We start from the raw sequence: 15,044 nt of genomic DNA, 5'->3' as shown, positions 1-15,044 counted from the left end.
ACAGGAGATTTAACGTACTTCCCTCTGCTCCTTTGCTTACAACTTCTGCTTTTTGTCCTGTTTGCATATACAAAAGGCAGGGCAGTCCTGTGAGGTTGAAACGCTGATTCCACTGATCCATCGCTGTAATAAACTTGTCCTTGTTGGAGATCCCAGGCAGCTCCCTCCTACTGTAAAATCAGTAGTAAGTGTTCGAACTATATTTTTTCATGCTATGTATATATATAGTGTAAGAACAGTATATATGGAAAAGATGCATAAAAGGAAAAAAGGTGCTTCAATGTCAGATCATGATGTGTATCAGATAATAACTTTTGCCCTGTCAAGTTTAGTCTCTGTTAGGTGGAGATCATATCAATACTGCCTTCACCTGTGTGAGTAAAGCTAATACAGATGTGAGTGCAACCTCTGTAGACTTTCCTGGTGTAGGGTGAAACTGATTTCATGTGCCGTTAAGAATAAGTATGGCAATACAAGCTTCAGGGCAACTTGGTGCTTGGTTTGCGATCAATATTGTGTTGTGGCAAGCTCTGTTATTTAATTCTGTGAGCTTCAGTCAGTGTCTCACGTTCCTTAAGGAATGGAGGATGAAAACTACCTGTGTGTATGGGGACTTCCTCACCCTACAGATGTGTTCAAAGGATGAACATATAGGAGCACTTTCTTGTATCCAGCTGTAAGGAGGACTGTTTTAAACATGTGATAAAGAAAGGGGGAAAACCAGACTGACTTCTCTAAGAGGGTAAATTGTCTGGAGGCTGTGTGCTTGTTTAACGAGGTCCCACCTGGAAGATCTTGCTTTTTGTTATTGTTGATGTTTTTAAAATGTTACTGTGTTGTGACTCACGAAGGAAGGTTGTCTTGCTGAAGACTACACTGACAAAATTCAGATTTATGCAGGGGATCTCTACTGAAACAGTAGGACTAACGCAGATAGAAAATTGAAGTGCAAGTAGTTGTCATTTAGAAGTTAAAGAAAATACCAAATAGTTTTAAGCGCCAAAAGCAAATTCCTGTCCTTAATTTGGGACCTAATTCCCCAGAAGTCATCCTCATGTTTTGCCTCTGACAGAAAGCTCAGGAATACGGCTACGATCAGTCCTTGATGGCACGCCTGCACAGACACCTGGAGGACCAAGTGCAGAAGAATGTTTTACGAAGCCTGCCAGTTGTGCAGCTGACTGTGCAGTACAGGATGCACCCTGACATCTGCCTCTTCCCATCCAATTACGTTTATCACAGGACTCTAAAGACTGACAAGTGAGTAGCGCTCAGTTCTCTTTTCTGAGCAGGCCGTATTTCAGAGAAGTCTTTTTGTATCAGGATATTTTTTGGAGTCTAAAAATCCTTGAGGTCGTGGGGAGGGAAAGATTCTTAATGGGAGAAAACTTGCATTCCATCTTTTCCAGTGCTGGCTGTGGTACGTAAGTTAACTAGATCACTTATAATTGAGCATGCTCACTGCATAGAGTTCATTTTCAGGTCTCAGTGTATGCAGGTACCAGTGAAAATTAAGGACTCTGGAAAAGAAGCTGAAAGTTGCTGGTGTTTGATAACCATGATATAAATAAATGAAATATCAGTTCTTAGAATTTCTATGTGGTTACCTGGTGATAAAAATGTTATTTACAGAGCAACAGAAGAGAGCAGATGTTCTTCGGAATGGCCATTCCAGCCCTACCTTATTTTTGATGTAGGAGACGGTCGTGAGGAGCGAGACAATGAGTAAGTCCTGCGTTCTACTCTGCCACATTTTAGATAGAAAATCTAAATTAATTACCAGCAGACGACTTGTTTTCTCTCCTTTGTTGTTCCCAATATGCATTAAGTAGCCAGAACTGCATTTTCAACTTGATTTAATTTTACAGAATAATTGTTTACTAAAAGCATGTGTTAAATGTTTTTGCTTTTTTTATCTGAAACTGGTTTTGATCCTGGTTTGACTGTCTGCCAGATGCCAGTGAATGCCCACAGTCTCTGCTAGCTCTAGTAACAGTTTCAGAGTTCTCGATTTTTTTAAATTTTTTTTATCAGCGACTTTCCTTTCACGGCTGCTTGCTGAGGTAATGCCAGAAGGTGGCAGGCTCAGTCCTTGCTTTTGCCTACTCTGTAAGGAAAGCAAAGCTATGTAGTTTTAAGGGAATCTGAAGTGCAGCCTTTCACTGCTAACACTTCTCACTCTTATTAGCCTTCATCAGGGCCTGCTTGCAAAGCTCTCTGAGCTTCTGTGTGAAGGGGGCTGCAAAAGTTCAAGACGGGGGCTTTGACTCACAATCCTCCTACAAATTGGACTGGAACGTTGAAAGAGCTGTCAAATGTATTTCTCTAATGTTTCCATTGTGTCTTGTTCAGCTCTTTTAGTAATCCTCAGGAAGTGAAACTGGTGATGGAATTAATTAGAACAATTAAAGAAAAAAGGAAGGATCTAGGTCTTCGTCGCATTGGAATAATTACCCCTTACAGCGCACAGAAAAAGAAAATTCAGGAACAACTGGAGAGAGCATTTAAGAATAACAGGTAAAGAAACCATGAGGTTTCAAATGCGTCTTGGCTCTTGCATGGTAGTGCTTTATTTATCCTCTTGAATAATCTCAAAAACTCTCAAACTTTTTTCTGTACTACCAAAATCTGTACTCAGTCATGCTGTTAAAGGGGGTGTGCAAGCCTTCTGCTGAAGAGGCATGACCTCTTTGTACCATTTTAGTTGTATAAATGCTTTGATTATATTGCTGTTCTGAATAAAGCTGATTTAAAAGAAAACCTAAAATTCCAAGCTACATGAACCTGAACATCTTGTCAACATTGGTGCTGGCCTCAGAAAGGCAAATTTAGCTTTAGGTTCATACACTGAATCTTTCCATATATGGAAGCAAAAGTTTACCCTGGATTATTTTGACAGCTGATGATTAAGGATAGTGTGTAGGCTATTTGCATCAGTGTGTTGCTTAAAAATTCAACTGACGTAATTTAACAGCTTGCTAATTCTTCCTTCAACAGCCCAGGAGAAGTGGACACAGTGGATGCATTCCAGGGACGAGAGAAAGACTGTGTCATAGTGACGTGTGTCCGGGCAAACAGCACGAAAGGGTCAATTGGGTATGTTTCTCATCAGTGACTTCCAAGTTCCATTTCCAATGACAATCTAGACATAGTCATTGTATTTTTGATATGGCCAGTAGCAAACTTATTGGAGAACAAGTCACTAGAGCCAGCAAACTAAAGGTATCTTAATGTATGAATTAGTGTTACTGTTTTGAGATCTCTGAGCCAAAGGGACATAGAAATGTGAAGTACTGTGTTCTGCGTTGCATGCTGATGAATCTGCATGGCTGCCTCAGCCTGTCGGTGTTTTGGTTTGGCAGGATTGGTTTCGGGAACTTGGCTCTTTGCATTAGTACTGCAGCAGTTGTTTTTCTTGTAACTTTTGATATATATTGTAACTTTGTGAATGCTGCTTTCTTAAAATGAAATCCATTTTCTGTGACTGCCACTCTCCTATTAATACAGTATTCTGTCTTTAAAAGCATTGTTAATGAGTTAAGTAGCTAGGAGTGTGATGCAGATCAGCTGGATCTCTGATTTGTAGAAAAATGTGCTTGTCTCTTGAGTTAGGAGGAGATTTGCAGGAAGTCTGGATTCAGGATCGCAGATTTGGTCATTTTTTATGGGTTTTTCGTGTCTGAAACAGAAGGAACGAGATCCTGGATGTGCTGTTTACCCCCAGGCCACTACAGCAGTTGTTGGTTTATGTAACTTATCATTTTAGTTTAAAAAACTGGTAATGGAAATATGCCTTCGTATAGTTCATTGGCTTTTGAGTTAAACTATGGAAGTCTGTTTGCATAAACAGAAGTCTTTGTTTCCACATACCAGGTTTCACTAAGCTACTTATGTTTCTCTGATACTAATTTTCTAATTGCTAGATAAAGGGCTTTTAGTTGTGCTGATCCATGCTACTTTGGGGAGAGAAAGAATCCAAATTCTATTGTAAACAATAGTGATGCTTTTTGGAGATTTCTTAATTTAGTTGATTGAGTTTGGGAACTGAAGGCGGCAGCTAGAACCTGCCAGTTCTTTTGGCTGACATGGGACTTAACCTCTATCTGTTCTTTTGGCAGAAAACTTTCCAGCTTACTGTGGTGAAGGTTTATATATTAAAGCTTTGGCAGTGCAATACCTTAGAAGCTGTACATACTGATGATTTGGACATCTCTGTTTCATGGTCAGGTGTCATTGACAAGGTGTGATGGGAAAGTAGCTGAGCAAAGTATTTTGGTCTCCAAGGTTGCTTATCCAGCATTAAATTTACTCTGAAAGTAACTTGCAAAGGGAGGAGAAAACTCTCAAAGAAATGACAAAGGATTTTTTTTTTTTTCCTTTCCTGAGAAAATAATTTTGTTGTCTTCAGTTTCAAAAGCTGCTAGGAATATTTAATAGTCTTTCAAGATCATTTTTTTTTTCCCAAGACCTAGGGAACTATAATGTATGTGCTGCTGGATCCACTCCCCTGGTCTGCTTTCTGACTCTCTCTTCCTGCACTGCCCAAATATTTTGGGGTGTCTCTGTGGCTACTGCAGTCTTTGCCACAGGGCCTGTGAGTTTGCTGAAGAGCAGGTCTCAGTGCCATGACCACAGTACCAGGCATGGGTGTTGGACCTGTTCAAACTAAGTTGTACAAGGACTTGACTTTGTATTGCAAGCTTTGTTAGTATAGAATAAGCTCTCCATTTTGGGAGCTTTTTGCTTGGAGAAGAAATAGTTGGCTAGCTTCACAAGCCTTTTTTTGAGTTTTGGTAAGTAAGCCCTAACAGAAATCAACCTTTAAGAATGCACTAAGCATTTGTTTGTTTAGGTTTCAATACCTTGGTTTGTGATCCCACAAAAACAGACGAGACAGTTTTCGTAGTACAAATACAGTCTTGCTTCTGCAAGAATATACTTTTTACTTGCGAAGCATGACAAAGCATAAGTTTTCCTTCATGTGCTGTCAGTGCAGGTCACCTTTAAAATAAAATATTCACGTTCGGTATTTCAGTAGAAAATTTTCCCATTAATCATGCCAAATATTATTAGTCTATTCCAGTTCAAGTCAAAAAGAAGCTTAAAGTCTTGATAGGTGAAGTGAGGTTGATGTCTTCTGTGCTTTGAGGATCGTTTAAGCTAGCAGTGGTTAGCATTAAGAGGGGATTTGCTCTAAGAAAGGAAACATCAACAGCAAGAGCTGGAAAGAACTGGAATTCCCTGCAAGGAATCAAGAGTGGTGAAAGAAGGAAACAATTCATGCAAAGCCCTTCATGTAAGGCAGGGCTGCTGCAGTGGGATCTGGGTATGGGTCATGAACTGCTGTTGCCTTTGTGACTGCTTCCGTTACCTTCGTTTCACTGAAGTTGAATATTATCTCTTTTTCTAATAACACTTAAAGCCTCATTGAAGATGTAGTTTAGCAGCTTAGCTTTGTCTTGTCACCTAGGTTCCTGGCAAGTCTTCAGCGTCTCAATGTTACAATTACACGAGCCAGATTCAGCCTCTTCATCCTTGGAAGGCTGAAAACGCTCATGGTAGGTACAGTGTTAATCAAATGATCTTCTGTAATCCACCCATTTAGGTCAAGTCAGGGTTGGGGAAGTGAAAACCATCTGCAGACTGCTCCAGCCTATGAAAGGGGACCCTTTTCTAGTGTGTTGTTATAGTACAGTCCAGGCCTCTGAAGGGTTTTTTGAAAGCCTTGGCTGTAACTGTCAAAAAAGCTTTTTTAAAAAAAAAAAAAGTTTTCCTTGCTTCCAAGAAGGAAGGTTAGAAATTACTCTCACAATATTTTTAGTAACTAAATTGTAACGAAGTCCTTTACAATTAAAATGTTGGGGTTGTGAAAAATCTTCTCTGTACTGGTAAGATAGAGTGATGGCAGAGATACTTTCCTGCTTGGTCCTTACTGTCCCTCCAGCTATTGCAGTTGTCATTGGATTCTTAGCAGGGAAAATGATTCTAAAAAACCAAACCACCCCAAATCATTCCCCTGATCTTCAGATTGTAGTTTTTGACACTACTTTGTGTAGTCGTGTGGTTTCTGAGGATACTCTTTGTTTGTACTCTTTGAAACAGGCGTTCCTGAAACAGAACTACATACTTGGGGGTACTGTAAAGGCCCACTGAACGTGTAGGGAGTGCTCTTGAATAGACTTCATGTCTTACAGTACTTGCTATTTATTCTCTTTCCAAGGGTGGGGGTGTTAGCGACACCACTAGAGGGCACGAAAGCCATGTTCCTGTTTGACTCTGTACGAGAGAACTCTTCTGGCCGGCATAAATACAGACATTGTCGTTTTAAGTAGTAGCTTACTGATGGCTGACAGTACCTTCCCTGTATTACAGCAGCCAGAGTGCCTATTGCTGTTGTGCAAGTGAAACATAAGATTCTTCCATTCCAGAAGGAACATAACAGTGGTTTCCATGACAGTTGTGTCAGGTACCTTGATTAAAGGGGTTGTGCATCCTCTGACACCTCTGTCCATTTGTATTGATTTCGTTCTGATAACTGTTTTCCTTTTTTTGGGGTGTGTCTTTTTGTTTTTTTAAAGGAAAATAAAGACTGGAATGAGTTGATTCAGGATGCTCAGAGAAGAGGTGCCATTATCAAGACATCAGAAAAAAGCTACAGTAAAGATGCTCTGAAGATTTTGAAGCTCAAGTCAATGGTACAGCACCCAGTCCAAGCAGGGACAAAGAACTCTCCTCTGGTGCAGGCTGCTTCTTCCAGTAGCAAGAGGGGTGAGCTCGCAAATCCAAGGGAGGCCATCAGCCCCCGGGAGCAGGCTGCTGGCACCGGCCATGCACTGCCCCAAGGAAGCAGAGGGCCCCAGCAGGCAGAGAGGGCTCAGGCTGCAGACTCCAAGAGAGTCAGTGCCTCTGCACCCGTGGAGGCTGCGGCGCTTGCTGCTGATCAGGAGAAACCACGGGACCCAAGGCTGGCAAGTATGGCTAGTAGGACTGAAACAAAAAGGAAGGAGCAGGCCTCAAAAGACAGTGATCGGTTGGCCCAGAGCAATCGACAATCAGCGTCACAGCAAAGCCTCAGTGGGTCCTCAGCTGCCGGGGATCAGGTTTCCAGAACAGAAACTTCTAAGAAGCCCCAGCCAACAACGGGACAATGCGATGTGCCTTCCATGTCACCTTATGCAGCTCGGCAGGAGGGTGACTGGAGAGCTTCTGCATCGAAAAGCGGTTTGAAAGCCCGCAGTGACGGAGGTCGAAGTAATAGCAGTAATTGGAGCAAAGACGATCGTGTTTTAACGAGGAGAACAGAGGAGTCACCAGACAACAGAGACTCAAACAGTGCCAAGCGAAGAAAGACCTCTCACTGACTTTAGTATTGGCTCGTTACTGAAAATCTGTTCCCAGATTTCTGTCTAGCAAGGACTGTATTTTAAATTTAGTATGCCTGGAACTCCCTTACATTGATACCACTACTGTCAGTAGATCCATCTTTTTCCCATCCTGCCCCTAATGGTGAAAGGGACTTCATGCCCGACGGTTGATAGCTTTGAGCTTTTGAAGAGAAAATTTGGGTAGCTGCATTGCTTGGAAGAGCAGTGAATTTTGTAATCTAGGAAGTTGAAGGTTGTAAATGTTTAACATGTATATTTGTACAGTATACAAAATTATTTTAAGACTTAATTTGGCAAATATATAGCTTCTTGTTTCCTTATGCAAATACTAATTTCTTAGTGATGTAATTTTTTTATGAAGAACCAGAGCAAAGTAAAAGAAAAAACCCAAACAACAAACAAAAAAAAACCCCAAATCCAAAAACTAGCCATACTTCTTTCTCCCTTTGCACTAGGAAGTCTAATTTATTTGATAGTGAATGTTGAAAATGTGGTAGCAGTGGTTCTTCCTCATGCTCCACTAGTGCCTCAGGAAAGAGTGAAGGCAGATATATCTTGGTTGAATGGAGAGAATCCTACTTATTTCGTATATTTTATTGCCTGTTTTTATAGGAACAGAAGAGCTTTCATTTATACAAATGTGCCTTGAGTTTTGCTCTTGCTGCTGCTTCATCAGTAGGAATCCTTTTCTTGTTGCAGTGGCGACACAAACTGCAGATTAAAGCCTACAAGGTCTGTTTGGTCCCAGTGAGTCCACGTGGTGAATAATCAACAGCACTGTGGAATCTTATAAGATCTCGTTAACACTCATTGGTAATGACACTTGAGTGTCTTTGTATGGAGCTTTTGGAGAGCTACAGAGATAAAAAGGGCACGCAGTTCATTCTGACTGTTACTACTGGATTCTATCCACTGTGTAAAATGGGGGGGGGGGGGAATGAACAATTTTTGAGGAAGCCCTACCTCTTATCGTAACATTTCACAATAAAAGTTGAATTATTTCTACGAAGAATGCCTTTGGGGTCACTGCAAAGTATCACTTTCTGGAGTATGTGTCTGTCTCAGGGAGGTGAAGAGCAGCGTTTCATGTGCACAGAGTTTTGCGTGGAGATAGTCTAGCGTGCTTCGGCCTGAGGATGCGACACCTCGCTGCGTTAACGCAGTCATGGTGGGACTGCGTTGCTATCTGCATGCATCTGTGTTAAAATACAGCCTGCTATGAGGCAGGCACTATCCTGCTGTCCCTTGTCAACTGATTCATGCTCAACCAATACAGCAGCAGTGCCTTTCCCTAAGCAGAGGAGCTGCCAGACTCCTCTGGCCAGAATTTAGCCATAATCTTTAGTTCTAATTCTGCCCCAACACATTCATTGCGACGATTAGTGTTAGTTTTGTCCTTTTAACCCCCTGCCAAAGAGGTTCTTGTGATCCAGTCAGTGAAATACAGGTGCCTTGCTGTACAAAACAGCAGGTAGTGGTTCAGACTGTAACTGCTGGTAAAACCTCACACCCTGAATGCATCCAAGCCCAGAACAAATGTGCTTTACTGGTACCAACTGCATTGAAGGTGTGTTGGGAGGCTTTTACTTCCTGTCTGTGACCGTCCAGCTCATGGGCTGCGTAGCACAGAGTGTTTTAATATAAAAGGGGAGAATCTTGGAGATGCCTGTGAAGTGGAATCAGCATATGTGCATTGTTTTGCAACGTAACGAATAACTAAAGCTATCTTAATCGCTTCAGTGAACCCTGACCGTCTCTTGTCAGCAGGACACGCACTTCTGAAACTGCTGTGACTCTTGATGGTCTGTAACTTGTGCGAGAAGGAAGGCTGCTTGAATGAATCTGACTGTCACGAATTGGGCATTTTGGCCTCTCCCATGTCACAGAATCCCTGGCCTGTGTGTTACCTCCCTTTCTGTTAATAGGAATATTACCATCATCTTTCAGACATCTTGGCTCTTCCTGGCAGGGCTGTGCTGACCTGCCTGCTGTTTCTACTTACCACATTAAAAAGGCTGCTATTCTGCGAAGGGCTGTGGGATCCTGTAGCTTGGGGAAGCCATTTAGACTGTTTTTATGTAAATAAAGCCAAGCTGGCAACAATGTGAATGAGGAAATGCTTTTCTGGTCATTAAATACAATTTTGTCAAAAGAGTGTTTTTCTGAAACTTTTCTTTTCCTGAATTTGCATTTGAGAATGTGTTCTTCTGAGAGCTATACTTACCACGTCCTGGAAGGAATTCTGGTTTGATGTTTCATTTTTGTTGTATTTTGTTCACAGCACATAGGTCATGTACTCCATAATGCCTGTATTTTTCCATAAATCAGCTTTGAGGCACGGTCAGTGGCTCAAACTTTTTTGCTTATTTAACACTAGATTTATCTGACTTAAATTGTCAGTCTTTCAGCAGTAGCTTATTGCTACCCTATCAGTCTGTATTATTAATAGTGTATTCTTTAATAAAAAAATGTTTCGGTTGTTGCACTTAGAACACTTCCCTTTTCACATATCCCTCAGAGTAGGTTTGTAGTTTTAATTAACTTTTTGCCCCCTCTCTTTTATACCTGTAACGTGGAAAAACAAGCAAGCTCCCATTCAAAATATGCTTCTCGCCGATTCAAAGAAAATTTGCATTGGGGAGCAGATGGATTAGGTACCATTTTCATAACTTCTCTGCTGTTTCCATTGTGTCTTATAAAATAGGGAGCAGCGATGGACAGTCAGTGTTGGCCAGCTGAGTGTAGGCTTGCTGCGGTCATTAGATGTGATCTCAGAACCAGCGACAGGCAGGAGGTTGTTCGGTGATAGTTCCCCTCTGCTGAGTGTTACAGTCAGAAAAATCAGTAAAGAAACATACGGTCAGAAAAATCAGTAAAAAAAACATACTCCACACAACTTTATGTATAAACAGTTTAACTGGGGGTTGTGCCAAAAAACTTTGGGAGAAGCGGCATTCAGGTTTTTATACAGCGGCTTCTGTGCTTCCTCCGAGCTTGGCAGCTTAATTCTTGGTGCAAAACCAGTCCACTCTGTGGTGCTAGTGGTCTTATCAGTAAGGAGGGAAAATCTTGTAAGTGTTGGGCTATATTTTGTTCAAAGTTTGGTGTTTTTTATTAATTCCTTGTATGCAAAAAAGGCTTTCCAGTAAAGGTGGAGTATAATTCTGGTTATTACTTTTTCCTTCAGGATTTACTGTAATTGTTTTCTGTGTCATTACTCAAAATTATGGTGATGGGAGAACAAACCAGAGCTGTATGGATAGCGATGATATCCAAACGGGTACTCGTTTAATAGGGTTTTCTTAGCTTGTTTTATTGTAGGTGCACTACACAATGGAGCGCTGGCTTACGACTTTACTGATTGTAGCTACGGGTGTCTGCTGACGCGCCGGAGGAAAGCCAGCCCTTTGCCGGAGCGTCACCCTGTCCCGGGAAGCGCAGCCGGGAGGGCGTTCGCTCCTTGGTGCAGTGGTGGTGGTGGATGGGCCTCGGGCGTGCCGAGAGCCGTGGTGCCGGGGCGGTGAATGGCGGCCATGGGAGCTGGGGGGGTGGAAGCATCAGCCTCGCCTCCCAGTCCCATCTGGGCTCACCTGGCAGTGCTGGTAGCACTGGTGTGGCAGTGAGTTTTACAGTCCTGTCTCCTGGATAAGCCGAGTGCAGTAACTAACTAGCAGCTGGGTTTAACAGATGGAGTTGTGCAGGGTGTGTGCAGGCGGACGAGGCGCTTGCCTCTGTCAGACGGGAGCAGCCCCCACCCCTGCTGTGCTGACCCTGAGGACGCATGGAGTGGTCTGTGCTGCCACAGCAAGAAAGAACTTGTAGTGACCAAACGTATTGAAAAATACATTCCCAGTCCTAGGTGACATCTGAAAAATAACGTGGAACTCCAGTAATTGCAGAGTTGAGACTTTTTTCTTTGTTCTTCTCCCCAGTTACTGAAGTGTGGCGAGATGCTGAGCGCCCGGAGTAGCCAATGGCTGGACCTGGGCTGTTCGTTCACCGCGGTACCAAGGATAAGCAGAACCACGGTCCTAAAAATGCAAGACGTTCTCTCTAGGCTGCATGAGTAAATGATGGATGAAATGACTGCTGTATCATAAATGGAATTTATAATGTTAATGATATAATACAGTCTCTTGCCACAACGGGTCCATTCCCAAGCCATATATAAGGTCTCCTTTCTTGTCTTTTTAAGATTGTTGGAAAGGAGCCCAATGGCTTATTCTTTAGTGTAAATAAATGTAAGCGAAGCAGCCTTGTACATCGAACGTCGCTGACACGCGAGAACTTCTAGCCATATGTACCTGTCTGCTAAGGCCTCGACGAATTTGCCACCATCTCCCAGGCAAACAGTGACAGAAATGAAAATGAAGGTGGTTTGAGCGCATGTTACATTTGGTGGTGTGAAAACGGAGAAGATGCCATTTCACAGCCTGACAGGCTATGCTGGTGTGGCTGTCCAATTTTGTCACTGATTTCACTGTTGTGTCAAGCAAGAATTCCCTCTACAACAGAGCAAGCTCATCAGTTTCCCCTCTCTTCGTTTAAATTGCTGAAACGGCACCGGGCAGGGTCAGGATGGAGCTGTTGGAGCCCAGTGTTGCTGCTGGCCAGGAGAGAACAGCGTTACATGGTAAAAATGGGTGGGTTTCGGCTTTCCTCACGTGTTTTACCCTGCAGTGCAACTTGTTATGACACCCAGAGAATCAAAATGATAGAAGAGCCTTTAGGAGAGTCCAAAGCTCTTCTCTGCATCTCAAATCAGCGGGTGACTTTTAGCCAGTTTCTGCGGGATAGAGGCCGAACTCTCCAACTCCCTGCCCGAAGGCTGAGAAGATGGTGATACAAATCTCTTCAAAACCCAGCTCTGTTCTTATTTCTGAGCACTAATGCTCAGCTTCTCCTTTATGCTTTGTTTTATTTACATTTGGGACTTTTCATGGAAGCCAATTATAGACCAGAATTGGGTGGTGAGACCATTAATTTTATTACCACTAAAGCATTGCTTCTCTTGCTCCTCCAGCCTCCACAAGGCTCCTTACGAATCACTCTTGTAGATGAGATGTCTGCTTCCTCAGCTTTAAAAGAAATAAACAACATACCTGGTAAGTGCCAATGGAATTTTTTTCCTTTTTCCTCCTGTCTCCAGCTCCCAGGGACTGTTGGCTTCACTTTTTATCTGGGGAGTGAGCAAATGTGTGTAAAGCCGGACTGCTGTTGGCTTCTCTGCAGCTGGGGCCGTGGACTCTGCCTGGCCGCAGCGGTCTGTCACATCGGGCAGATTTTTGTTGCCTGAGGCTTTTGGTTATTTAGATTTGTCAGTACTCTAAATAGTTAAAATCAGAGGTAAACAAGAAAATTCAGAAGCTCTACTTGTACTGTTTGAAGAGGTCACTTTTTTGCAGACAGAAGAGTAATTTAAAAACTTTTTGCAATGAATCAAATGCCGGCTGCGTGCCGGCAACAGGATGCACATGAAAACCTCTTGAAAGCGCGCAAGTGGCTTTTCTCAGAAAGCGAAGTACATTTTGGTTAACCTTTCCACAAGTAAAGTATCACGCTCATTGGACAACTTCTCCCATCTAGAAGCATTAACTTGTACAAATGTTTCTATCTTAAAATGAGCTTTTAGATGTGCGAGTACTTGTTGTGATGGTTTCTTTCTGTATTATTTCAATAACGCTCTATTCTCTTTGTGTAGACGCCTATGTGCTAACAGATGTCTGCAGTTAATAGGTCTTCAGTGCCGAAGCTTGCAGAAGCTTTAGGTTATTTTCTTAAATACTGAGCTTAAGTTTACTGCGAGAGGTTTTATTGTCTCGCAGTGGTTCGTGTTATGTGATTGCAAGTTCTCCAGCACTGCTGGACAGGTGAAGTGCCATCCTGATCTCCAATGCGCAGGGCCAGCTTGGTGGCTGAGCTTGAAGATGAGCTGCACTGCCTGGTCTGCAGGAAGAGCCACGGGAGGGAAGTCTGAAACCCCCTCTCTTGGCTCTGCTCCTGCTCATAGCCCAAAGGCCATTTGATTTTGATTTCTTCTGAAGTGAAGGATGTCTCATTTGTCTTTTGCAGCTACTGTTTTGCAGAGAGCTATACTTCTGCACAACAGTAAGAGCCTAAGAACGGTATATGTAGCGTGGAGTGTGGACTTGTGGCGTGGTTTGGGTTGGCTTTGTTCCCCACCCGTTGTCTTCAACGTTATTGAGGTGTCCTTTGGCATAGCTGCAGGAGCTTTCTACTTTTCCACAGCTTTCTACTCCTGGTTGAAGTTACAGAATTATTCATTGGCCTTTGGTTAAAGAAGGTCCAGGACTGAACATTACTGGTGTTCTGGGTCTGTAGGGAGGTGGTATCATCTCTGAGGCTGATTTAGGAAGCTAATGATGCTTTATCTTAAAAACAGACAAACAAACCCTCAAAACCAACCCACCAGCCAACACCAAATCTACCAAGAGAAAACCCCCCAAACCAAAAAAAGTCTAGTGCAGTGGTGTATCACCTTCAGCAGTCTTCGTGCCTGGGGTGTTCTGAGCTTTGTTGTGCCCTGCTGAGGTTATTTTCTACAGGAATTCAGTGCTACTGCTTCGCACGCTCCTGCTCATACCGGAATAAAAGTGTGTGCTGGCAGGGGTTCTGCTGGGTGCAGAGTTTGTCTGAGATATGGCTTTATGAAGTAGTAAATTTTCTGTTGTTTAATCTAATATTCTGGAGAAAAACACTAGTGCAGGGAAAGGAGAATGTTGCTTCACCTTCCAGAAGTCCTATTAGAGATCTTGATCTTGTTACAGGCTGTTCTATGCTATTACTTGTGAGAACAGTAGTGTATGAGGATTTAAAATCTATTGCAGTTGGAAAGTACAAAGAAGGAGCAAGTGTCAATAACAACAGACAGCAACCGACTGCATTCAAGAAGCAGAGGCAATGCTTGTGCCAGCCCACTCCCTCAAAGATCAAATCTCAGCAGGGTGAGTTTAACCCTCGTTTATTTTATGATGGATTAACTAAGTCCTGTGACCTGCCTCTGTGATGTTAAATGCTGCTCGAAATACACCCCGGATTTCTTTGTGTTGCTCTTTGATGTGACTCTATCTGTCCTGCACCTTCACTCCTGTTTTCTCCTCTTTTTTCAAAGTAGAAGGTCACTGCCCCGCTCTCCGTGGAGGTGGCTGCATTTCAGGGGCGCTGGCTGCATACACATTATCTGCAATGTCAGGCTGGAAGATGCTTCAGGCTCTTGCACTTTTGAAACTTGGGCTGCTCCCAGCACAGGCCCCAGCTGAGCAGGATGAGCTGCAGGGACAGGACCATGGAGACCGAGCACTGAAACAGAACAGATGTTGATAGAGACGTTCTTGGAGTCCTCTGGCAAGGATACCAGACCTGGAAATGCCTGTGGAGGCTCAAGGTTGGATTGTGTGGGGCTCCGGGGCTGGCTCAGGGGGCAAGAGGGCTGGGTAGAGCTGGGGTGGTGACTTGAGGGCTGCTGCCTTGTCAAGAGAATTGGCCCAGAACTGAATGTGCTGGAGATGGGAGATGCCTTCTGTCTTCTAATCCTCCACTCAGTCAGCTCCTAGCTTAGTAAATCTTTGGATATGGCAAAATTAAAGCTCTTGTGTTGATGACATTCCCCATGTTCTGACTGAGTTACATCATTTCTAG

At 43.1% G+C, this 15,044-nt stretch overlaps 1 protein-coding gene across 4 annotated transcripts in view; it reads left to right on the top strand.

Annotated features, from left to right (window-relative positions):
* The window catches only part of SETX (senataxin), a 30,189-nt gene extending 22,107 nt beyond the window's left edge, over positions 1–8,082 (top strand). For all 4 annotated transcript variants that reach the window (XM_075439265.1, XM_075439264.1, XM_075439267.1 and 1 more), the window contains 7 exons: positions 77–184; positions 1,073–1,260; positions 1,633–1,725; positions 2,353–2,517; positions 2,998–3,096; positions 5,471–5,558; positions 6,579–8,082. In XM_075439265.1, the coding sequence (XP_075295380.1) occupies positions 77–184; positions 1,073–1,260; positions 1,633–1,725; positions 2,353–2,517; positions 2,998–3,096; positions 5,471–5,558; positions 6,579–7,361 (1,524 nt within the window). In that variant the 3' untranslated portion in view covers positions 7,362–8,082. The remainder of the gene's footprint in view (positions 1–76; positions 185–1,072; positions 1,261–1,632; positions 1,726–2,352; positions 2,518–2,997; positions 3,097–5,470; positions 5,559–6,578) is intronic.
* Positions 8,083–15,044: the final 6,962 nt, after the last annotated feature.

Source organism: Opisthocomus hoazin, chromosome 19 (genome assembly GCF_030867145.1).
Source record: "Opisthocomus hoazin isolate bOpiHoa1 chromosome 19, bOpiHoa1.hap1, whole genome shotgun sequence".
In the NCBI taxonomy this organism is placed as follows: Eukaryota; Metazoa; Chordata; class Aves; order Opisthocomiformes; family Opisthocomidae; genus Opisthocomus; species Opisthocomus hoazin.
Note: the sequence above shows the minus strand (reverse complement) of the source record. Positions and strands in the feature narration are given on the sequence as shown.